Source organism: Megalobrama amblycephala, unplaced genomic scaffold (genome assembly GCF_018812025.1).
Source record: "Megalobrama amblycephala isolate DHTTF-2021 unplaced genomic scaffold, ASM1881202v1 scaffold201, whole genome shotgun sequence".
In the NCBI taxonomy this organism is placed as follows: Eukaryota; Metazoa; Chordata; class Actinopteri; order Cypriniformes; family Xenocyprididae; genus Megalobrama; species Megalobrama amblycephala.
This window is the reverse complement of record NW_025953337.1, coordinates 364,187-376,318: the sequence shown is the minus strand read 5'-3', so window position 1 is coordinate 376,318 and position 12,132 is coordinate 364,187. Positions and strand designations below refer to the sequence as shown.

General features: G+C 41.2%; 1 protein-coding gene across 2 annotated transcripts in view; it reads left to right on the top strand.

Annotated features, from left to right (window-relative positions):
* LOC125260956 (kelch domain-containing protein 1-like) overlaps positions 1-12,132 on the top strand; it is a 58,788-nt gene that overhangs the window by 17,854 nt on the left and 28,802 nt on the right. For both annotated transcript variants that reach the window (XM_048179501.1, XM_048179502.1), the window contains exons 8-10: positions 5,999-6,057; positions 6,864-6,976; positions 7,065-7,137. In XM_048179501.1, coding sequence (XP_048035458.1) covers positions 5,999-6,057; positions 6,864-6,976; positions 7,065-7,137 — 245 coding nt within the window. The remainder of the gene's footprint in view (positions 1-5,998; positions 6,058-6,863; positions 6,977-7,064; positions 7,138-12,132) is intronic.

Below are 12,132 nucleotides of genomic sequence, written 5' to 3'. Positions count from 1 at the left end.
AGATCTGCTATGCTGCTGCTGCTGCTGCAGAGCAAGTACGGGACTTGCTACTGCCAATACATACACAAAACGCTGCTGTGAGCAAGTAAGACATGCTGCTGCTGTACAATATAACGTACATGAATAACCCCCCAACAGAGCAGGTGACATGATATGGACAGTACAAGCCCGGTGTATTGTATGTCAGAGATCCCCCCCATCAATGCAGAAGGCAAGATGATGATTCACCCTCACCCCCCAGCAGAACTATCGCCAAAACATATGTACTGCTGCTGCTCCAAAGAGCCGTGTGTATGCTATCTATGTATGCCTGGCCCATTTTTTGCCATAACTAAGTAATTCTGGGGTGTAAGGCTTGGCTCTAGTGGCCTATTAGACTATGTGTGCCTGGGCTCCCACGCCGAATGGCTTAGCTCTAGTGAACGATATGGCTATGTGTGCCTGGGCTACCACGCCGAATGGCTTAGCTCTAGTGAACGATATTGCTATGTGTGCCTGGGCTACCACGCCGAATCGCTTAGCTCTAGTGAACGATATGGCTATGTGTGCCTGGGCTACCACGCCGAATCGCTTAGCTCTAGTGGCCTATGTCTATGTGTGTCTGAGCCAAAAGGACACACATAGACTTTGTCTCATATGCAATGGTTATGTCAGTCGATGCAATTGACAGTTAATCCCATAACATTACTTCGCAGCGTGCAACCGACTGTCGGTCCTCACAGATAAAACACAAATGAAACGTATGGCCACAAGAGCATGTGGAACATTCAGTCATCTCAGTAGCGAACTCAAAAGTTTTGCTACGTCAATGGTGTGGTGGTGAACCACTGCTCAGATCAACAAAGCGTGTCCGTAATTCAGCCATACTGCCTGCCGCTCCAACACACCGCATATAGAAAACACCTAATGTTTATAAAATTATACTATACAGATTGACAAAAATACATATTAAGCATAAACTGAGGCATTCTTGCTTCATTTGAAGAATACATGGAACAGCTTTGGCACGCTCTAAGGTAAGCAGAAATGATAAATATCATTCTATGTGAAATCCATTAATAAATGACTTACCGACCTTGCAAAATCACTGTTCGTCCTGTAGTATGAAAAGTATATGCCCAATAAATACAGCTGCTCACGTACTTAGTATGTAAATAAGATGAAAACATTGTTTGCATTTTAATCATGATATATTCACATTGCATGATCAACTCATTAGCCGACACAAACTCATATCACTCAATAGCAGGTAACTTTAGCCCTTCACGTGGCACGCGCCGCAACATCTGCTGCGTTCTGTGTTGTTGATATTTGCTCATATAAATATATAAATATAAATACAAATACAAAACGAAACCTGTTCCATTTAAAGTCAGCAAGCTTGTTTCTGTATCCTTATACAACATGCATGCGCTAGCTGCTAATATGCTTAGTAATTTTCTCTAAGCATTAAACAGACTGTTGACATGACAAACATGATTGATAAAGCAGACTACGCAAAAACGCACAGTGATAGTATAAGAACCCATGTACTTATCTTAGATGATTTCTGAAGCGCGCTGCTAAGCAATGCCAACTCATGTATTTAAAGATTAAGCACGCAAGCTCATTGGCTACTAATACAGCACCTATAGATAATGATGCGATAATTAGCAGGTTGTGTTAAAGGACCTACTAGCCTGCCCATTAGTCTTTCATGCCAGAACTTTGTATACGCCAGCGGCATCTGTGATTTATCCCCCAACTGCAAGGCCAATTGCAAGACACCTATTGTCATGTTGTAGGCCCCTCTCTGGCCTCCATGATTATGTGCCTACAGTATGGCCTATCTGTTAGGTTGAGCTTTGTACTCCTCTGCTAGGGTTGTCTTGTCTAGTGCTTAGCTTCCTAAGCTGGTCATTGGTTGAAGGCTTCCATGAGGCCTCCCGTTGAGGATCAGCCCCAGGCTGGTTTGTGCTCCCCTTCTTCAGGGTTTCTTAGCGCACAGCCTCCTCAGTGCAAATAATCAGGCACTGAGTAATCCCCTCAATAAGAGGGTCCATAGCACTCAGCTGAGTTCTGCTCTCCAGGATGCCCGTCTCTACGCGTGGGTTTGAGTTGCTTACTGCCTTTCGCAGTTGCTGTCTTCTCTGAAGAATGCGTTTGTTGAGATTCTGTATTCAGACAGGGTTGGCCAAGACTAAGTTTGTCCTCTGTCAGACCAGGTCGGCCTCCCTGGTGGCACTGGGGTGACTATGTTCCCCTTCTAGTGGCTGGCCGGGGTTCCTTTCGGTTCCCTGGCCACATTCCCTTAAAGGGACCTTCTTTTTCTGAAGATTTGGTCCCAGAAGCCTTGGAGCAGCTTTGGTAGGCTTTCTACGGAAGGGCTCTTTGAGCTTCAGCTTGGGCTGTTGACTGTAGGGAATGCTGTCACTGACAGCCTTTGTGTGGCCCAAGGGTGAGTTGCTGTCTGGCATTTCTTTGGAAACTGCTTGACGTTTGCCTAGCCATCTTGGCATGCACTCTCCTCAAGCATGGCGGCGTGGGTATATCATTCCCCAAATGTGGTAAATGCGGAGTAGTGTTCCCTTTCGAAAGGGAACGTCTCAGGTTACATATGTAACCATGGTTCCCTGAGAACAGGGAACAAGACTCTGTGTTGCTTTGCCATGCTTCGGGGCTGCCTGCTGAACAGTCCCTCAAGTCGATAAGATATTGGCTGCGTCCAAAAACCTAGGTAGCTGTCTTGCTGCCCGCTGTCTTATAAGAGAATGACTTGTACGGCAGTGTTTGTGCATGAAGGCACCTCACGAAATTGATTTCGGACAGACTTCTGAGGCAGCGTAACAGTTTAATGATCTACAGCAATATAGCGCGAGCTTTGGTGAGAACTAAACAAATATTTAATTATTACAGTAGTAATTTCTCGATAGAAATTATATCAAAATTGAAATATGTTGGTCAAAATCGTACATTTATACACACACAAAATGAGCAGCAAACGCAACTTTCGGACGCCATCTTTATTTTTCTAGCTCAACTATCACAGAATGGAAAGCACAGGATTGTGGGATATCAAAGGCAGCTAAGGATACATCTATGCTTCCTTCAAAAATCGATCTGAGGAAGGTATCTCAGCAAACAGCAAGTGAAGCTAACATTGGATTCAGATGTGCCTTGATGCCTTACTACCTTGAAATGTGTCCTCAGAAGGCAGCATTTTCCAGTTTTCGGACGCAGCCACTGACTGACTCTCTAGGCACTCCTTATATATTTCCGGGTCGTGCTATGATGATGTCATAGGCTGTCGCCGGCCAATAGGATTGGAGTGGTTTGATACTTGGCTTTCAGACATCGGTTCACGTGTGATGTTCCCCAAATGCGGTAAACGCAGAGTCTCGTTTCCTGTTCTCAGGGAACCATGGTTACATGCGTAACCTGAGATGATTCTTGGCAATACACAGCCCTAGTTTCCTTGTTTGTCATTAGTATCTGTCTATAAATAGCCCTCATGTTACCATTGTATCTTGTCTAGCTTTGTGTAACCTGCTGTTTGGTCAAATTTAGTTTGTCAAGTCATGTTTAGTCAAGTCTTTGTTTTGTTCATGTTAATGTAAATAAACTGCACTTGGATTCTTCAAGCTCACCTCAACTGGAAAACGCACTGCAAGCACTGTAATTGTTCTTGAGGGGCGATAATTGAGGCTGAATCATACAAGATGTCAAAGGTTGTACATGTACAATTGTATTTCTGATGCTTTTGATTTTCTCAGTGAAGAAATTGATAAAGTCGTTACTACTAAGCTGTAATGGAATATTTTGTTCTGGTGATGTCTGTTTATTTGTTAATCTAGCCACTGTACTAAACATTGAACCTTGGATTGTTTTGGTTATTTTCTATGAGTTTGCGGAGATGCTCGGCCCTGGCTGCTTTTATAGCCTTTTTATAATGGGAAGTGTTGTCTTTCCACGCAATTCTAAAGACCTCTGATCGAGTTTGTGTCGATTTTCTCTTTAGATTACGAGATAGCATGGGTAATACTGTTTTACCATGGTGCAGTACTTTTCTCTGTAAACTTTTTTTTTTAATCTGATGGGTGCAACAATTTTTAATGTACAAGAGAACATGTTGCTCATACTGCTTGTCATTTCTTCAAGTTCATTTGTGTGTTTGGGTTCCCTGAGCAGCTGAGACAGATCAGGCAGGTTATTTGTGAATCTATTTATAGTTGTCACCTAGTCAATAAAGCAGTGCAACATGGCAAATTTCAGCTGTACGTAGTATGTACATTACAAGGTAGTGATCAGTGACATCATTTTGCATTAGAATTTCTATATCAGTAGGATTGGTTCCAAGTGGTATAAATAAATCTAGTGTATGATTAAAACGGTGAGTGGGTCTAGTGATGTTTTGCTGTGCGCTGATCGTTGCATTAATATTAACCATGTAAACAACAAATTAATTTGCAAGAAAACTAGTACACCGCTCCTCAAAACTGCCTTTGTTTTTATAGTGAAAAACTGTTAGATTTTTAAAATAATACTTTTTTAAACATTTTTTATTATTGATGCACCTATTTAGATTTTTCTTGGCCAATTCCAATTTTTTTTTTTTGAAGCAAATTGGTCGATTCTGATACTTGTTGCAGATTTTTTTTAAAGCAAATTTATTTGTTGTTTATTTGTTCAAAAATATGTGTATCTTTTTGATATTAGAGGCAAACACTGCATTTTTATCACAATCAATTATCACAATCCCAACAAAGATGTTATGCACATGAGTATGAGCAGTTGTTTTTAATTTAAATTATTGTATAATTTTAAGATTAACAGAAAAAACATTATGGTCTGATTTTAGCTTTGTGAAATTATGCTACATAAGACACCTGCACAAAACAAAATCAGCAGACTGACTGAATGAAGATGCAAATTCACTCTCTGACAGTAGGTGGCGCTTATGGAACAGCAGTGATATAGCGTTTCCATGGTTACAGCGATACACAAAGCAGTGCTGCGTTTATAAATAAGCTACTACTTTATACGGAGATAAGAGGAATAGCCATTTTCTGAAGACGGTTCCCTTCAGAGATACATTCATACAAACCCCACTTTAATATTTATATTACTCTTCCTATTTTTCACGAACAGTGAGCTTGTGCGTGGTAGAGTATTTTCTTTGCTGGCGCGTCTGTTCTCCTCTTTGTGTCCATATTCAGCGTGTCCCTGTATTAGCATCTTTTTCACAGATATCGTAAATATTTCCACACAAATGAAATTTTGGAAAATGATTACAAAGCACTTTGTTTGCAAAGCCGGAATAAAGATTGACCAAAATAAACCTAAAAAAAAACCATGTGGATTTATGACCAATGGACTAGTGCATCTCTCTATTTTTTTATTATAGTTCAAATCATCCCGCGGGCCGGATTGGACACCTTTGGGGGCCGTATGTTTGACACCCCTGGTCTACATGAATGTTAAAATCTCCAACAATCAGCGCTTTATCGAGGTTGACCAATAGGTCTGAAAGAAAATCTACAAACTCGTTTAGGAAATCAACATAGGGCCCTGGAGGTCTATAAATGGTAGCCAAATCAAGAGATAGTAGGGACTTTTTCTTATATCTCAGAGTGTAACATTTAGCACAAGCACTTCAAACGAATTAAACCTGTCATGTTTTCTGAGTTAAGAACATAAAGAATCTTAAGAATATTAGTACTTATAAAGCACACATGCTTTATTCTGCATGACCATATTCTACATCCCTAAATCCTACCCCATACCTAACTTAAACACTACAACAACTACCTTACTATTAATAAGCATTGAATTAAGACTTTATTGAGGCAAAAGTCATAGTTAGTAGTGAATGTGTTCCCCATACCAAAGTGTTACCAACTTTTTATATCCCCTGTAGAGTGTGCCTTTTAGCTGTGGTTATTATAATAGGAATATAAAACAGGCTTTATCAGTTTATTTTTTCCTCATGGAATATTGAAAATTCTGTCTGTCATTACAGGAAACACAGATGATAGATATCCATTGTTTAGATTTGGTGACATGGACATGGACACAAGTGTAAGTAATGTTTTTTGTCCCTCAGTGACTTGATTATGTTATTCATTGAAAAAAGAGCATAAAATAATTGAGAGAAAAAAAAGAAATTGCAGCTTTTTTAAACAGTGTTTTCTGCACAGATAAATGAGCATGTCTGCAGTGGAAAAGTAAATGTTAAGTTAGCAGCATTCTCACAACTTTATTAAATTAAACTACATCATCCGTGCAAGTTAATTCACAAAAACAAAAAAAAACAAAAAAACAAGTCTTTTTAAACTTTAATCAAAACCTGAAAATGTACTTCCCTCTGGAACGGCCTTCCATCACTTATGATGTCAGTTTGGGTTAGGTAGAACATCCCCTCCAACTGTCTGCTGCAAGCTTTGACAGTGAGCTGAATGGATGCCTACTTTTCAAGATCCAATCAATTCCTAACAGAAAAACAAGCCTCTATTTTTCTCATTCAATATTCAGTTTCACTCAGAAAACACATCACAATACTGAAGTAAAACAGTTGCAAATTATTATGTGACTTTAAAAATAAAAGTCATGCAAAAGTCAGCTTCTAGAGAGGAAATTGTGCTTTATGTATTAGTGACCATGTTAGTATATTATTTAATTCTAGATGCATCCACCGTAAATATGCAAAACATTTAGTTAAAATTTGAAGACATTGAGGATAAAGCATTAGTGATAATTTTACCTTATAGAGTCAATGTTAAATTGACTCACTTTCATGTCATGTGACTGTTTAACTGAAATATTAATCAGTCCAAACTGTTAATGAATCATATAAATCTTACAAGTGTTTCTCTTCTTTAAACAAGTGAAAATGAGGCTGCTTCTCTCCCACGGGGCCGCACTCTTCACACGCTGACTGCCATCTCAGATGACACACTCTTCCTTTTTGGAGGCCTCAGTAATTCTGGGGAAGTTCTCTGTACGTTTATAGGTCAAGGGTTTAAAAACAGCCATGTCTATAAATAATCATCACATTTTTTCCAAACATTTGTTTTCTTTTTGTTTAGGTGATGGGTGGAAATTTGACACTATAACAGGAGAATGGAAAGAGAAAGATCATGCACATAAAGATAAGCCCAGGTAAAATAGTTTTAGTACAGTATTGTGTGAAGCGCTGTATGAGCCATTTGTTAAGAAACATTATTATAAGCAAAAACATTCATTTTTAGTTTTGTGTTTTATGTTGTTTTTAATCAAACAAATCATCAACTTTCAAATTCTGTCAAATTTATTAAAACAATAAATGTTTCTTTAACTAATTTAAAGACTCTTTCAACAGAAGTAAATGAGGAATGTAGACTAAAAATAATAAAAAATATTAAAAAATAATTATATTAAAACACACATCATTAATGATGTTTTATCAACAAAGCGCTGGGGGGAGCATGTTCAGATAATTAACCTAATTAACACAAGAGGAGAACATTCAGTTAATCAACTCAATTAACGAGATAAGAGGTGTATATACAGCAGACTTACCTCTGTTCCATGACAGTTTTCCAGCATTTGGGCCCTGCCCTAAGTGCCCAATGTAAAGGAAACAGGTCAATTTAACTCAAAGGGAATAGTTAATTAATTAATTAAAGGTGCAATATGTAAGAATTCTGTCCGCTAGAGCAGTGGTTCTCAAACCTGTCCTGGGGACCCCTTACCGCTGCACATTTTGTATGTCTCCCTCATCAGACACACCCAATTCAACTCTTGCAGTTTCTACTAATTAGTTAATAAGTTGAATCAGGTGTGTTAGATGAGGGAAACATGCAAAATGTGCAGTGGTGAGGGGTCCCCAGGACAGGTTTGAGAACCACTGCGCTAGAGGTCGCTAGAGGCCTATTCAAAACAAAGGTGTAGCTTGATGAGGCCAAGTTTGAGAGCGGAATCTTGGGACATGTGGTCTCCACCTCAACAGACTGTGGAAAAGACCCCTGGAGCGGAACTTTAATTATGACACAGTTGCCGGCGCCGCTTCCGCTTTTCTGGTCATGAGTAAAACGACACTAGATGGACTATCGTTCAACTGCATAATTCTATATCATGTCTACAACCAATGCATATGACCAGATCACTCACAGTTAATTTAATTGTTATAACTTTTGAAAGGTTTATTGGATGAGTGTGTTGTTTACAATGTGCATGATTGATTTCTGATGATTGAGGATGGCATGAATGAAAAGATGTATCATATTATTTTTAGAGAAATCATGTCTAAACTGTACTCTCTGCACTCGCTGAAAGTTAACCCTCTGGAGTCCGAGGCTGATTTGGGGCCCTGGAGAAGTTTTGACATGCCCTGACATTTGTGCTTTTTTTCAGTTGTTCATAAACATATTAATGGAAAAGGTGTTATTACACTGTATTCAGCACGAACTAGGCTACCATAATATGTGAGCAACATGTATGTACATATTTGTATTTTTGAAGGAATAACGTTTATGCGTGGTTATTGAAAAAACAAAAAAACTTAAGTCACTGAAATAAGGCCAAAAAACAAATATTAAATATGTGTTCATAAGACTTCTGGGTATTGGAGGTTGTAGACTAAAATTTTTGCTTCAAAATGATGTAAAACATTATCCTGCCCACTCGTTCATATAAAACAATATATTGATTTAAATTCTGTAAGACACTTTTTGCATAATGAGCCCTTTCAGTCAGGTAGGCTATGTGAAAAAACCCTCTGTGATCATGCTGACAGGATCATATCAGCTGTATTAACGTTAATATAATGTCCACTCTTGACAGAAAACATGATTTTTGTGATCTCATGCATGCACGTATTATTGCACATCATGTGAAGAAAATTTTGTATAGGCCTATAATAGTTTAAATTACAGTACCAGTCAAAAGATTGGACACATTACTATTATAATGTTTTTAAAAGAAGTCTCATGCTTATCATGCTGTATATCAAAAATACAGAAAAAAACAGCAATACTGTTAAATATTATTACAATTTAAAATAATGGTTTTCTATTTTAATATACTTTAAAATATAATGTATTTCTATGATGCAAAGCGTCTGAACATTAATGTTACATCTATGGCATTTCATATAGGCTTTTAGCTTAAAAGCATGCACATTTGGAGAAATATTGATGGATTCTCATATGTTTATGTCAATTTTCTATACAGAGGAGTAATATTTATTCAATATTTATTGTTATCACTATGAGCTCTGGATACTCTGATGTACTGTGTTTTCAATCCATACTTGCAGCCGGAGGACGCTCTGTACACATTTAGTCCACAAATGACTCGTTTTGAAGAACAAGCATACCATGTGACATTCCAGGACCTAACAGTGGCTTCCAGAGATCGCTATAAGCATGGCTATAACATGCAGATAGACACCTTTGAAGATAATAAATACACGATTGCGACGATGTATACATGTATTGCCTCAGAATTTGCATCTGAATAGCACTTGCTCCATGGGCGTGGCTGAATTAGTGGATAATGAGCTGACTCAAGGATGTCTGACATGTCTCTCTTTTCATACAGTGTCATGATCACCAGTTGGAGTGCCCTGGTTAGCCACCAGAGGGCACTCCACCCCAGACTATTGCCTCACCACTTCGGACTTCATTTCCCATAACCCACTTCCCGGACTCATTATCACTTCATTGCACCCAGCTGTCTTGTATTATGTTATTAGTGTCTGTCTATTTATACTGAGTTTGTTTCTGCCTTTGTTGTCGAGTCTTAATTTATGGTCACTGGCTTCACTGTTTTGTTTTCTTATTTTGTGTGGACTGTTCTGTGGATTGTGACTCTTGCCTGGATGTACTGCGTTCCCTTTCAAGGGAACTCGCACTGCGTAGTCGCTATGGGAATGCCTTGATGTCGTCATGAAGCACGTATGAAATCTGTCCAATCAGGAGACGGTACGTCATAGGCGGGTGACGTCACTGACCAGGAACTATATAGCCGGCCCAAACGCACTCATATTCAGCTTCTGTGTCTTCAGCAAGCGCTACGTGTATCTTGTCTGTCCTATTTAGTGTTGTCTGTCTACCATCGTTGATTTATTCACCTGGTATTATGGCGAGTGAGCAACAGCAACAGTTTAGGAAGTGTGTTCATCCTTGCCCTCGTTTCATTACGGGTGGGGATACACACAACCTTTGTGTTGTTTGTTTGGGAGTGCAGCATGCCCAGGCAGCTCTCGAGGGGGTTGCCTGCGTGCACTGTGGGCAGTTTCCGATGGAGGGTGGCTCGGTTCGCGCTCCCCAGGGCTCAGGCCCCGCTTCTGCTGAGGCAGGGTGGCGTCTCATGTCTTGGGGTTCGCAGATGGATGTAGCAGCGGGGTTAGAGTCAGGCTCAGCCTTATCTCTGCCCTCACCTGCTGCATCCAGTGTGTCAATTCGGAGGCAGGAAGCACGTGTTGCGGTTTCTTCCGCTCCGGTTGACACTGTCACACTTATGGCGTCTAGTTCTGAGGAGCTGGATGATCTCTCAAAGCCCCGACATTGCCCACTAAGCTGCTGAAAACCACCTCAGCGCTCGTGGGCAAAGCGTACTCTGCAGCAGGTCAGGCTGCAGCATGCTTGCATACTATGGTCATCATACAAGCACCCCAAGCCGACCTGCTAAAGGACTTGGGCGATAGCGAGGAAGTGGGGGCGGACTTCATCCATGAACTCCGTCAGTCAGCAGATTTAGCGCTCCATGCCACCAAGGAGACGGCCAAATCCATCGGCCGTTCTATGGCAGCCCTGGTGGCCACGGAGCACCATCTATGGTTGAATCTGTCTGACATCAAGGACAGAGATAAGTGCTTTCTCTTGGATGCCCCACTGAATCCTTCTGGCCTATTCGGTGACGCTATTAACACGGTCACTGAGAGGTTTCAGGAGGCGAGGAAGCAGGCTGCTGCTATGCAACAGTTTCTTCCTCGCCGTGCCAAGTACAAGCTCCTCGCACCACCACAGACAACAACAGAAGCAGAGCACTCTCAGCCAAAGCCCTCAAGGGCAAGACAGATCTGAGGGCTGTCATTGCGGCTAAGAGGGCTTCGGCAAAGAAATCCTGACGCCAAGAGCATCAGGATCCTGAGGGTGGTCCCCTCTGGACAAACGGAGTTCACCTCTTCCAATGGTGCCCGTGAATCTTCGATGCCCTCAGGGAGGCGCTCTGCTAACCCCGCCACAAAGCCGGGGCACAGTAGTTCCTCGCGTGTCACCCAAGGGTGGCACGCTTTCTCTGCAGTAAGTTCAGTTGTTCCCTGCTGGGGCTCCGCTTCAGGGCACCGCGCTGGCTGCCCATATTTTACCAGAGACCAGCCTCGAGAGGCTGGTACCCTTAGTAGATTTTTTGTCAGAGTGGAAAAATCTGTCAAAAGTATCTCAGTGGGTCCTGCACACGATAGAAAAAGGGTATGCGATTCATGTCACAAATCAGGTCCGAGAACTGGTTTGTCACGATAGATCTAAAGGACGCATACTTTCATGTATCAATCCTTCCGCAACACAGGAAGTTCCTGAGGTTTGCTTTCAGCTTACCAATACAGGGTTCTTCCTTTTGGCCTAGCATTGTTACCTCGAACCTTCACCAAATGTGTAGATGCGGCTCTGGCGCCCTTGCATATAAAGGGCATCAGCATTCTAAACTACATGGTTGATTCTGGCTCAATCAGAGCAGATGGCGGTTCAACATCGAGATGTTGTTCTCGCTCATATGAGAAGGTTGGGGTTGAGACTAAAAGCGAAGAAAAGTGTGCTTTATCCAGCTCAGAGGACCACTTATCCAGGCGTGGTATGGGATTCGATGATTATGCGGGCCCATCTATCTCCGACGCGCATAACGTCAATTCTCAGACATAAAGCTAGGCCAGTCACTCACTGTCAAACAGTTTCAGAGACTGTTAGGTCTTATGGCAGCAGCATCCAGTGTGATGCCTTTTGGCCTGCTGAACATGAGACCACTACAGTGGTGGCTCAAAACCAAGGGGTTCTCACCGAGGAGGAATCTTTTTCATATGATCAGAGTCACGCGGCGATGCTTACGTGCTCTAGACATATGGAAGCAATGGTTTCTGTCCCAGGGACCTGTGTTGGGGGCTCTGTCGTCGCATCA